The following is a 13,344-nucleotide window of genomic DNA, read 5'->3' as shown; positions in this document are numbered from 1 at the left end:
TCAGAATAAGCGGCGTATAAAGCAGCTCCATTCATTTCTATGGGAGCCGGCATACGAGCGCTCCCCATAGAAATGAATGGGCTGCTTCTTTCACTGCGAGCAGTCCCATTGAAGTGAATGGGAAGTGCCGGCGTGTACGGCTCGGCATGAGCAGAGTTTGCCGTATACGCCGGAACTTCCCATTCACTTCAAAGTGACTGCTCGCAGTGAAAGAAGCAGCCCATTCATTTCTATGGGGAGCGCTCGTATGCCGGCTCCCATAGAAATGAATGGAGCTGCTTTATACGCCGCTTATTCTGAACGTGTTTTACGTTCAGAATAAGCTTCAGGAAACGGAGTGTGAATGCACCCTAAGGCTGAGGCCCAACATTGCAGAAATGCAGCTTTTTTTTGTTGTTGCAGATTTTGCTGCGTTCTTCTGAAATAATGACAGGGGTGGATTGAGCAGAAGAGGGACTTATAAGAAGATTCCTAGATATTTCCCATTTCTTGTTGTACCATTCTTGGCTTTAGCTCAAAAAATTGCTGCAAAATCTGCAACAAAAATGCAGCTTTCCACAACATGGGGCCTCAGCCTTATAGGAGCAGCACTCAACCAATGACATACTGTCCTGTACTGTGATAGATATGGGGCAGAATGTCGCTGGTAGGCAGGGACTCCTAGTATCATAGATGACTATATTGCTAGGAGTCCCGCTCTCAACATGATGTTCAAGCCAGTAAATCTGGCTGACATACAGACCATGAAACACGGTTGTGTGCTACACCCCTTAGGCTGGGTACAGACTGGGGGTTTTGGGTTGGATTTTGATGCGGAATCCGACTCAAAAAACCGCCTCCCATTGAAATCAATGAGAGCCGGTCATATCCTTTTATCTGCAAGCGGTTTGTTCCCGCTCGCAGAAAAAAAGAAGTGACATGCCCTTTCTGTCGGCGGATTCCGCGGCTCATTTAGCCACAGACATCTGCCTCGTGACTCCTCCCTCCTGACAAGGCCCATTTATTTGGGCCTAATGCAGAGTGGAAAGCTGTGACTGGATGCCGATGCACTGTGCTGGCATCCAGTCGCTGCTAGCTGGTTTTTTGACCCGGAATCTGAGGCCGGCCTCCGGGTCAAATTCCGGTCCAAAAAAACACTGTGTGAACCTGGCCTAAAGCTTCCCGCACAAAAAGCAGCACGGATGTAGTTTTCACTGACTTTATACATGAAAAATGAATTGACAGGGCGGCAAATGCAGACACATATAGGACAGCTATAGGATCTGCTCCATAATTTGCAGCTCATCAATTTTGGCCCAGACACACGGCCGCAAATATAATAGTCCACAATATTATCAATAATTGTGGATAAAAAGTCTGGTCATGTGCATTACAGTTTAGTAAATCCATGTTCCTCATATTAATAGCATCATGTCCCTAACATTAACCCTCTATGAGATTTACATAAGTTACTGATATGTGGGAGACATGGAGGTAATAAATAAAGGGGCTCCATCAGCAAAATTGTGCTGATAGAGCCCCATATATGCGTGAATAGCCTTTAAAAAGGCTATTCAGGCACCACTAAAGTTATATTAAACTACCCCCCCCCCCCCATTCAGGCTCTGACGTCCTCTTCAGCCACGCCTCCTCTTTCAGCGATGTCTTCGAGTCCCGTCTTTCTCTGGCTCTCGCGAACTGCCATCGATAAAAAATGGCGCGGGTGCATGCGCAGTAGTAGTAGTAGCAGCAGCAGATAGTTTAATATAACTTTAGCAGTGCCTGAATAGCCTTTTTAAAGGCTATTCACGCATATGTGGGGCTCTAAGTATCTTCATCATTGAGGTCCTTTATTATTACCTCCATATGTCTCACATATTAGTAACCCTTATGTGAGGTACACAGGGGTTAAAGGGGTATTCCCATAACTCTTGTTCTGCAGCCTGAAGACTCTGTACTCTCTTCACTTCCTGGATTTCTCGCACATTGGTGGGTGGGGTTTCACTTGCTCTGCTATCTATGATCCACAGTATGATGCTGATGTGGAAACTGATGTAGCAGAGCTGGCTTTGAGTGCACTTGCATTACATACAGAGGTAAAGGACTCCTTATCTCAGCCGTTATCAGCCAAATTCAATTAAACCGTCTGATAAGTGTAAAAGCTGAAGATAGACAGCACAGTAATCCCGGAGATCTCACCTCCCCCTCCCTTATATGAGGAGCTCTGTTGCTTGTCAGCCCCCCCTCTCCCCCCCCCCCCCGAGAGCAGGCAGAAACAGGCAGCTACTTCACTTGACAAATGAGCAGATAATCCCAAGGGCCAGTGTCAACAATGAAGTGAGTAAATTAAGATAGCGGCCAAACAAAGCAGTTTTGATAAAGCAATGTATTTAGGAAAAGTCTTATATCCACATAAACTAGCAGTATAGATAGGATCCTTGTTATGGGACAACCCCTTTAATGTGAGGGACATGATGGGGTTAATTGCTATTAATGTGAGGCAACTGGAGTTACTGAAACTAAATTAATAACCCCAAATGCCTTATATTACTAGGCATAGTAACCTCAGTATCTACCTGTGTGTTTTTTTTTGTTTTTTTTTGTTTTTTTTTTACTTTCACTTTGCTGGTAGCTTCTCTTTCCCTCTCCTCTTCTAGGTCTCTTGTGTGCAGGATACCCACAGCAGGAGCTCTCACTGCAGGCAGGGTCCTGGAGCTGTGTAGTGATAAGCTCCGCCCCCTGAGCTCACTTCTCTCCTCTCATTGGTGGGCAGAAAGCAGCGAGAGAAAGAGGAGCGTCCTGAGAGCAATGAAGGGACGATCCCCTGCTGCAGCTCCTGTCTGCTGTGCCAGTGGAGTGTGGCACGCATGCCAAGGGTTGCCGACCCCTGGTTTAGTTAGGGAGCGTTCACACTACAGTCTGTGTCCGACAGCTAGTGTCCGCTGCTAATGTCTGTTCAAAATCTTGTGCGGACATTAGCAGCGGACACTAGCTGTGTACGTGATATTTTGCATAGATTTAAATGGACATCGGGTGCATTCTTTTACAGTCAGTGTCTGTCCTTAACTGTCCGTTCTCAAAGATGTCCGACTTTTCAAGCGGACAGAAAAACCCGACATGTAGGTTTTTGCTGTCTGACATCTTTGGGAACGGACAGTTAAGACAGGCACAGACTATAAAAAACGCACCCGATCTCCATTTAAATCTAGGCAAAATGTCATGGACACAGCTAGTGTCCGCTGCTAATGTCCGCACAAGATTTCGAACGGACATTAGCAGCGGACACTAGCTGTCGGACACCGACAGTAGTGTGAACACCCCCTTAGTTGCTCAGACGAGCATGTTTTTATTTTGTTTTTGCCTGAAGTTAAGGCTATATTTTGTTTTTGTGCCTGAAGTCAAGGTTTATTTATTTTCCTGTTTTTTTTTTTTTTTTTTTTCCCTAAATAAACCAGTTTGCTGCATGCTTTGTGTCTCTGTCTTGACTGTTTGGGTCCGCACCACTGCTTCTACCGAACTAACTTCCCAACAAATGGTATATTCTGAAATTTGAGTACATTTCTTATCTAGTTAGATAAAATAAAATTGAAAATTTCTTCCATATTTTGTTCTTCTTTTCTGGTTGGTCATTTTTCTTCTTTTTTGACTTTCAGATTTCTTGGAGAGGAATGGAACAGCCATGAATGGTGATGCACTTAATCAAGACTCTTCCTCCCAGCTTCCGGACTGGAAGGAGTTCTGTGAGCTTCATGCACAAGCCGCTGCAGTGGACTTTGCTCAGAAATTCTGCCAGTTTTTAAAGGAGAACCCTCACTACAATGCACCAGGGGCAGAAAGCTCATTCTCCCACCATTTTGCTGCCAATTTTTTAGATTTCTTCAGTTTTGAAGTTAGTAGGGTATATGTCTCTGACTCTCCAACTAAGTATAACATTGTACCCTTTGTAGGACTACAAAATTGCCAGGTGCCTTTAGCAAGGGATTTTGTCCCCAGGAAAGAGGAAACCTCCACAGAGTCTTTAGACAGCATGGAGAATACTATGACAAATAAATATTTAAGTCGGACTCAAGCCAGAGCCCACAAGGTCTCACCCTACGGACACTCACGAAGCTCAGAGGATGTATCAGTACATGGGAGCTCCAAGCCAAAATTTAAAAAGGGTTTCTCGTTGAGGAATATGAGTTTGTGTGTGGTGGATGGCATGAAGGAGATGTGGCATAGAAAGTCCTCTCCAGAACCTGGCATAGACAATGGAACAATGAAGCGCTCAGAGCGTGAACACTGCACATCAGGCAGCAAAGAGCAAGTAGAGCCACGGGAAAAATGGACTCACAAATTACGACTGTCAAAAATGCAGGCGGCTAAGATAGATGCTGTCGATATTCAGAGAGAAGGAACTCTCAGGTTCATGGTTGCTGATGACACCAATTGTGTTGGAAGTTCTCAGTGGCAAAAATGTCGCTTGCTTTTGAGAAAAGCCGTGAAAATGGAAGGAGAAAGATTTCTCCTTGAGTTCTATGTGCCTCCCAAGGTAAGGAATAAGAAAATGTCCATCTTAAACTGCAAGTACAGATATATCAAGAGTTAACCAGAACTTCTGCAATTGGTTAAACTGCTGCTGCGTGATATCTTCTGACAGAAGACCACAAAAAATAATAAGTCATTGAAAAATGTTTTCCAATCATGTTTCATTGGCTTTGTCTTCCACGATAAGCTATCACGCTATAGTAGTTTAACCAATTGCAGAAATTTGGTTTAACTGCTACATCTTTGTTTTTGAAATAAAGAATGGTTATAAATTTCTAACAAAAGAACTGTCCTTGGTATAAAATAGCTTCATGAGGGGGCGTTCACACTTGTGTCCATGTCCGCCCTCCGGGTCTTCGCAGCAGTCTCTGTTTTAAATCCCATTCATTTGAATGGGTTTTTAAAGCAAACCGCCAGTATCCATATGCAGCCTCTCCGCGGGGAAACCGTGTTCTTTTTTTTTTCTTTTTTTTTTTTTTTTTTTTGTACGGACATAGTTGGACATGCAGGACTTTGTGTTCATGCAAAAAAAACAAAACAAACTGCATCCCCGTGGAGAGGCCTCATATGGACACTGGCAGTATGCTTTAAAAACCTATTCAAATGAATGGGATTTAAAACAGACTGCTGGGAAACCGTCCCTTATACAGTTTCTCTGGGGAATGGGATGAAAACCCCTGGGCAAACATGAGTGCAAGTGTGAACGTTCCCTGACTGCAAGTGTGAACGTTCCCTGACTGATCAGTCTAAGGTATATCAAAATGTGGGCCATCCTTGTCCTGGATTATTCTACAGACTCCTGTGCAGGAGCTGGTATGCACTTAAAACCAACCAGTAAAATGGATGAAGAGGTTTATGCTGAGCTGGGCCAATATCAGAACAAACAACTTCTCATTTTCCTCAACCTCTGCCATTGGAGTACAGACAACAAGCCCTTATTTAGTCCACTAAAATGAGACCGACACATTAGACTTAACAAATGCCCAGTCCACCAATGTTTACCAACACTGGATGACCATCATAGAGCACAGTCCAGGCGAGGCTATGAAGATCTGACATTAGAAAACCTTCTTAACATGTCAATCTTTTGGTACTATGGACCTCATTCAGTGCTGAGACACAGGGCCGCTTTAACACATTGCTGGGCCTAGTGCAAAGGTTTTATAAGTGGGCCCCCCCTCTTCCCATCACCACCACTTACATACCTGACCTAGCCAAATTAAAATGGCCCCCACATAGTATAATTCCCTCTTACTGCCCCTGCACTTGTAAATAGTAGTTCCCCCTTATAACTAATATGTCCTGTTCACAGAAAACTGCACCCTTATCAATATTAATTATAAAGCGGTCATTATTTATAAGCAGGGACTATTATTTAAATGGGGGGGCTAAGATTCCTTGCTTATAAATAATAATGCACCCTTATTAATAGTAATCCCTGTCTATAAATAATAATCCTTGCTTATAAATAAGCACCGCTGATACAATTGAGTAGAGCTGTCCTGGGCAGAATGTCTGGTGCAAGTGCACAGTTTGCCCTATGGTGAAAACGGCCATGTTGAGACAACATCTGTTTAGCTGGGAGGATCTTCCCATTTTCTCTGCATTGGCTAGTCGAATGCCTAACTTAATCCATGCTTTGCACTGAAAAGGTCCAAAAGACCACAAATCTAAGACCTAATCTAAGATTACTTATTGATTAAGACTTTAGCCTTCAGGACAGTCTTATAAATGGCACTTTACAGGTGACTTATTCTCTTATAGAGTCAATGTTTTCTAGTACAGTCTACCAGCGATTCTAGATCATATAGTTTCACACTATAGTGTGTATCTACACTCACTAAAAATAATGAACCCTTATATTTGTTGTAAAGCAATAACTGAGCATGACATTGGCAGCGAACCTCGGCCTCATGCTGCCAGTGGTGCACTGAGCATTTGTCTGTCCTGGCACAGAATATGGAATATTGTAAAGCCAAGGGGGGCTTTATCCAGCTGCTGGATATCTGTGGCCGTCCTACACAAGCTTTAGTAGAACACAGAGATTAGTCTCATAATACGGTACATAATGAGCAAATTATTGCCGCTCAAGCATGTGAACTGGCAGAAATGCATTTTCACAAAAAGAACTTTTACATCACATCATCAAGTTCAACAGAAGGCCAGGAAACTGTATGGAACGCTTTACATTAAAAAGTAAATTGCGGAAATCATGTGGTCCTTTAAGGGTTAGTTGTCAACTTCAGCTTATGCCCAGTTCACACAGCTTTCAGCCATTACTCTTAGGAAAAGAGGAAAATGGTGCTGAATTTAGTGTGGAATCCGCGTCAGATTCAGCACTGAAAAAAAAGCCTCCCATTGACTGCAATGGGTTCGAAGTCAATGGGGAGCTTTTTTTTTTTTTTTTTCCCGCACTGAATCTGACGTGGATTCTACAACAAATTCAGCACCATTTTCCTCCATGTGAATGAACCCTCAGTTGGACTAGATGAAACTATTCAGCTGAACATGTCCCCTAATATATACAACTGTATACCTATATAATGGATAGTTTTGCCATGGTCTAGAAAAAAAAGTATTCTGTGCAATAAATGTTTTTCAGATAGCTTAGGGATTGTCCAGGATTTCCCGTGGTTTCTTGGAGTGGTCACTTGCATGTATGGTACGTCATCAATGCAACATTGTAGAAAAGACTAACAAATACCCCCGATTTTACCATTTTATCAGAATCTTTGCTTTTAGTCAATGTGTTTAAAGGAAGTCTACCACCTCCTCCAAGAATATTTATCTGTCGCCATTGTGTTACATTATGCTGATAAACATACCTCTGTGATGTATGTCACTTTTGTAGATTTGGAGAAAAACCAACATCGTAGTCTTATAGAAATAAGGCAATTGGTTCTCTACGGGTTGCTTTCGGCTCCCTGAAACACTTCTCTTGCCACTCAGACCCCCATCATCTGCTGCTTACACTACCCTATTGGGAGTAGATCCTCCTAGTGCAATGACAAAACCCATCCTACTTCAGCACCAAGAGATTTCCTAGGGTGAAGGACCGCCCCCAGTGCACTAACTGCCTCATTTGCATAAGGTTGTTTTTCTCCAAATCTACGAAAGTATCCAATGTACTCTGTAACATGGTGGTGGCAGTTGAATGTGCTTAAGAGAGGTGGTCGACCCCCTTTAATAAAATCTTGGACACCCCCTAAAGTTATACTCTCCAGTGCAAGATGCCAGCTCCCGTTAACAAAGTAATGTATGTGCACCACAGATTTGGCGCGACTTGAGTGTAACACACAAGAAATATAAGTCTTAAAATAAATAAAGGTTAATCTATTATATTTTAGGACAAAGCCCCTGTGCTACTTTCTGAGCAGGTTGTGGACACTTCCGAACTATAATGGACTAAAATGGTTATTTTCTTTTTACATTTTTTTGCGTTTTGGCTGATATACTTTTTCATAGAGGGAAAGTCACCTTAGCTAGATATTACTTAAAGTAGACTTGTAGGCTCTCCTGACCTGTCTGCTCTAGGAAATACACATGCATTCTCCATGATAGAACAATTCTGACTTGCCTTTCCTTAGAACTCTGTAATGGAAATATTAGATCACATTTTGTTTGCTTGAAGACTTTTCCCCAGTACCATGATATAATAAATGGAATTCTTTCACCTAAATATAATATGCCTTATCCTAAAACCAAAGCCCAGGCTACGATATGAGTTATCCCCCTGGATAGAAGCCCATATGATTCTCTAAATGGTCGGACACAAAAAACTTAAACAGCTTTTTAGTGCGTGTAGTCGGTTCTTTCACGGTGCCTGCCTTTGTTACGGCTGCCATTGAATTCGTGATACTCCCACCCAGATCAATTAGCACAACCACAAAACAAAGTGTATGGCTGTGAGAAGAGCAGCTGATGCCAAGAGAAGCTAGTAGAATATTCTGTTTGTACATCTAAAGAAAATGGGGAATAAAAACCTTTCATTAATTCATTTAACATGTAGCGTGAAGCATCACGGTGTGGAAGCTGTCATGTCTGTATGGGAGGAGTGTTTTCTACAAATCTAATGTTGCAGACAATGCAACACTTCATGTGCCACTCTTCTTGTCTCAACGATTCCTAGTTTCTCTTTTTCTTATTGAAATGTAATATATTTCTTTGTAGTTGCATATAGTGAATGGTGTGCGAGGGCCATAGCAGTCCCGGAAGGAAGGGTTTCTTACATTAAAGTATTAACATGCGCCCTACTTACCTTGTGCCATGTGGTCTTATTATGTTGCAGAGAGGCCTTTGGGCCCCCTGACGCCACAGGGCCAGTAGCTATTTCTACCTCTAATGCTATGCCCCTGTATAGTACTCTGTCACCATAGAGGTGAATGGAGCAGTAGTCAGGCATATGCTGTACGGCTCTATTCACACAAGGGGTTCCTGTACCTGAGCAGTGAGACCCTCTGTGGTAAGACACATATGCCGTATTCGCAGGATAGTGCTATTAGTTAAAAAATCCCCTTAAATCACAATAAGGTTCTAATGGTACCTGAAGTCTGGTCCATTTAAACCATGGAGGGGTTCAACATGCATCACTATTATGGATGATGAAACAGAGTAAAGGTTGCACAAAGAGGAGTATAGAGTATAAATGTGAGTGTTGTCATGAATTTTAAGGGGGATTCCTGGACTGAAATGGCTTCCACTTCCTAGGTCGTTATATCCTATTTCCCAGTAAGGGAGCCTGTTTGCAGCTCTGTTCCATTCAGGTGAGGGGCTGAGCTGCAATACCATACACAGCCACTATACAGTGTATGGCGCTGTGTCTGGTTATTAGTGGACTCAGACTGCATTGTTTATTCACCTTTTCAAACCGCTACGCGGTGGGGGGTGTTGTGTGTTGGACCTGCACGGGTAGGTTCTTAGTATTGTGGTCCCAATAACAACCTTAAAGTACATGGGTAATGGTTTAAGCTTTGAATGATCTATATGTCTGTTACATCAGCAACCTATAGCTAAATGAGTTTATCAAACTCCCGAAGGATATTCAACAACTACCACCATGTTATAGAGCACATTAGAGACAAACAAAATCCACATAGAGTATTCCCGATAACTGACATTGCAACTTGATGGGCAGGCGGGCAGCTAATGCGGTTCTTGTACATGAGAATTAAATTGACATTTGATGGAGTAAAAGTTATATTTTTGTATGTTGTGATAATAATCTGTGTTTTATCTGAATATGTATATCTAAAGGCCTTCAAGTATGACCAAGCAATCTATTATAGTGCAGGGGCAGGTGGTAGTTTAGGGGAGGCAGATGGTAAATTAGTAAAATAAATGCCAAAAACGAATGAGGAATGACCCAAAATTCCCAAGAGTCTTAATACATATTACCTCTACATGACAATGGATGGAGCATAAGGCAAGTAAGAGGTCATTCACTGCTAAACATGACATATACTTTGGCTAATGACAAGACTATTAAAATGTATCCAGAGCAGTCTGCTAGTTAGCAGGATAAACCACAGCGAAGCCTATGGGATCGATCAGCTTCAGTAGCCTATGAGATCAATAGGCTCTAGGTCAGTACTCTCAATGTTCAACCCATGCTTCATTGTGTCTGAAAGCTGCACACAGTGGTACAGATATATCCCTTCCATTTTATGTACACGTGTGTATATATACACACACTGAAAAATCTAGTATCCAGGCTCTGTTTATGAAAGCTTTATGATTTTTTTACACTATTACCATACACTGCAGAACCGTGTGTCTAACCTGATGCAGGTTTTTGGAAAATAAGGCCATGTTCAGACTAGTAACATTCACAAGCACATTTTTATTATTTTTGTCCTAATGATACCGGAATTAGTATTGTAATTACTGTTACCTATAGAATTACCTACTGCCTTTTTCATAAATATATCATGGGAATCTGTGTATTTTTGTAGAATAAATATGTTAAACATATTTCTAAAGATTATTATTCTGACCACTAAGCCTAGTAGTATGCTGATACTTTCTGTTCTGTAGGAGATTTCTTTGCAGCACTCACCGCTCTACTAGCACAGATAGGATTAGTGACAAGTGTCCACTACATATAAATAACAGGGACCACCATTCCCAACATGTGATATTAGTTTATCTTCTCCCCCTCCCTGCACCATGAGCTCTGTGTCTATGCTTCACATGGCTGCTGTAAAGCATATCTCTAAATGCTGTATACCGCAGCCCAGGCAAGATGACAGCCTCCATAACCATGTGCAGAAAATGTGAGACTAAAATCTACATTTGAAAGTAAAAACCAGATTTGAAGCATTATGTTTCACTACTTGATTCTAAATAGTTTGTTGGCGTTCTGGTATATTTCATGGCAAGAGTAATGCTGCAGATCACACTAGTCTTGCTATCAGGAATGCTGGAAAACTTGATGGAAATGCCAGGTGTTGGCAGAGGCAAACCCTTAGATTCCCCCATTCCCACGTGCATGCATGTACTCTTAATAAAATGAGGGGAATAAGCTTCTGCCAGACACATGCCTTGAACAAAGGATTGGGCATGTTGAAATCCAACATGCCTGATCCATTTCTCTTGACATTTCCAGTTGGGAAAGAGTCAAGAAACCCAATATACGTTACATTTATTTAATTTGTATGACCACCTTTCACGCCTCCATCAGTTCTCTGCATCCTTTAATAGGTGGCGCTCTACTGGTTCCCGCACAGTTGTAATTCTCTTCGACCCACACCATTCCTGAGCAATCATGGCAGTTAGTTTTGGCGGCTGATATGATTAGCCCATCTACAGTCAAGTGGGCAGTCTCAGGCAGGGCCAAGTAAGGGGGTGTGATTCATAGCTCTAACACTGTCCAATCAGATACAGGTAGTGCCATACTTCAAAATCATGCTCTTATGCCAGTTCCTGTCTGACACTGCCCACCTGACAGTAAAGAGCCAAATTATCAGATCAGGCACCAAAAGTACTTGGACCGACTGCTCAGGAATGATGAGGTGTGGGAAAGGGGGCTATAAGACATGAGTTGTACATTATGAAACTCTACAGGTATATTTTATCATAGGTGGAAGAGAAGCTATAAGACATTAGGGATACATTACTGAACTTTACAGGTGTCCTTGTATTATATCATAGAACCAATATAAAATCGGTTAAGTCATTGGCTTTGATCAATGTCTTGCACAACATAGCCTGGCAAATTCTGATGTAGTTTCTACATCTTCTAACTGCATTGACTATGGCTATAATAAGTTCAATAACAGTAACTTAATAATAAGGCCATATAATTGTCCAAGAAGAGCTGGACCCTGGGAAACGTGCCTAAGGCTGTAAGTATTACAGACTCCAACATGACATGTGTAAATTATGGATGAGCCCTCGTCCCCGGCTGTTTGTGCTATGCTATGGCGGTTGTGAATCCTCTCCTGCAGCAGACATGCTATTTACATACCTAATGCACTGTGGGAGAGCGCCCCCTCCTCTTGGTAAAATGAATTACTCCCTGGAGACTCGCTCACCCCAGATTATTTTCTCCTGGTTTATACTACTTCATAAAAATTCTACCCTTTGAAGTCTTCAGTAAGTGACTGCAGCTTTCCTGTCTGAATAGAGACTTGTTTTGACCCTTTGATGACACTGACCATTTTTACGCTTTGACTTTGTCCTTTGTGTGAAATCTCCATAGCCTATAAGCAGATCTGGTCTTTAATGATCGTATAAATGACACATTTGGTGACATACATGGAAACATAAACTGTTCTGATCCAGACATCCTATATTGTGCCGTGTGATTTGTTAGCATATGACAATTTCACCGCCTGCTTCACAGCTGTCTGGTACATAGGGGTAACATTTCCTGAGCAGACAACAGATCTGACAACGCTTCAGGTTCTTAGGGCCTTCTCGTAATAACTGAAGCCATCCTGTAGGATCTTCCGATAATCTAAAGATGTACACATTAGATTTCTCTTGATGAATTCTGCCATTTTGCTTTTTAGTGGCTACTAGTCTTGTGGCTACTTCTTTTCTGAATTGGGGGAGTGAGGACCATGTCTGTCAATCAACCACTAGTGTATGGGTGGTATAATTCTATAGGGCTTGTGGGCTACTGTTAAAGAAAACTTGCATGGAAAAAAACAAAACAAAAAAAAAAGCAAACTGGTAAAATTTAGTGTTTTGCTTGTGGTTGACATTATGGACACCAGGGTTATGGCAGCCATAAGGGGCTTTCAGTAAATGTATTTATACATTTATGATTATTGAATTACTTAAGCCATACTTTGCCATGCTATATAGTTGTATTCCCAACTGGGGTGTGTTAGGATAACAGATGCAGATCTGGGCTAATCGCGAGAACCAGCACTAGATACTCAGATTGAAATGGTAAATATGGTGCCGTGTGTTCAACACCTCCCGTGCCGCACCAACTCCAACCCCACAATGGTTTTCACCAGAGCGTTAGATGTTGGAGATGGACTTGACTGCACTGTTGGACAGAGCATTATGGGTCCGGAAACGCCAAACACACAGCGCACTACAAATCACGGTAAACCAGACTCTGAGATCTCTTACCAGCAGATGTTTTCAGGTAGTAGTGTAGGTCCAGGATCCAGAAGATGGCAGCAGAGATTAAGCATAGTCGTACGGCCCAGGGTCATCACCAAGAGAGAAACTCAGTACAGTGGGTAATCCAATGGAACGTCAGGCAGGCTGGGTCGGTAACAGGAATGGTTTAGCAGTGCAAAACGGTAATTCAGGAACTGGAGACAAATGCAAGTTCAGAGGTCAAAGCAAGGGGGTCAGAAACACAGGTAATCAGACACA

At 42.2% G+C, this 13,344-nt stretch overlaps 1 protein-coding gene and 1 long non-coding RNA gene across 3 annotated transcripts in view; one reads left to right on the top strand and one right to left on the bottom strand.

Annotated features, from left to right (window-relative positions):
* LOC142194681 (uncharacterized) overlaps window positions 1–13,344 on the bottom strand; it is a 431,520-nt gene that overhangs the window by 393,256 nt on the left and 24,920 nt on the right. The window lies entirely within an intron of this gene.
* Window positions 1–13,344, top strand: part of SH2B2 (SH2B adaptor protein 2) — a 68,501-nt gene that overhangs the window by 34,589 nt on the left and 20,568 nt on the right. Inside the window, exon 2 of the mRNA XM_075263954.1 lies at window positions 3,633–4,510. Coding sequence (XP_075120055.1) covers window positions 3,659–4,510 — 852 coding nt within the window. The 5' untranslated portion in view covers window positions 3,633–3,658. The remainder of the gene's footprint in view (window positions 1–3,632; window positions 4,511–13,344) is intronic.

The sequence above is a fragment of the Leptodactylus fuscus genome, chromosome 2 (genome assembly GCF_031893055.1).
Source record: "Leptodactylus fuscus isolate aLepFus1 chromosome 2, aLepFus1.hap2, whole genome shotgun sequence".
Lineage (NCBI taxonomy): Eukaryota > Metazoa > Chordata > Amphibia > Anura > Leptodactylidae > Leptodactylus > Leptodactylus fuscus.
The sequence above is the reverse complement of the archived record's forward strand: the minus strand, read 5'-3'. Positions and strand labels throughout refer to the sequence as shown.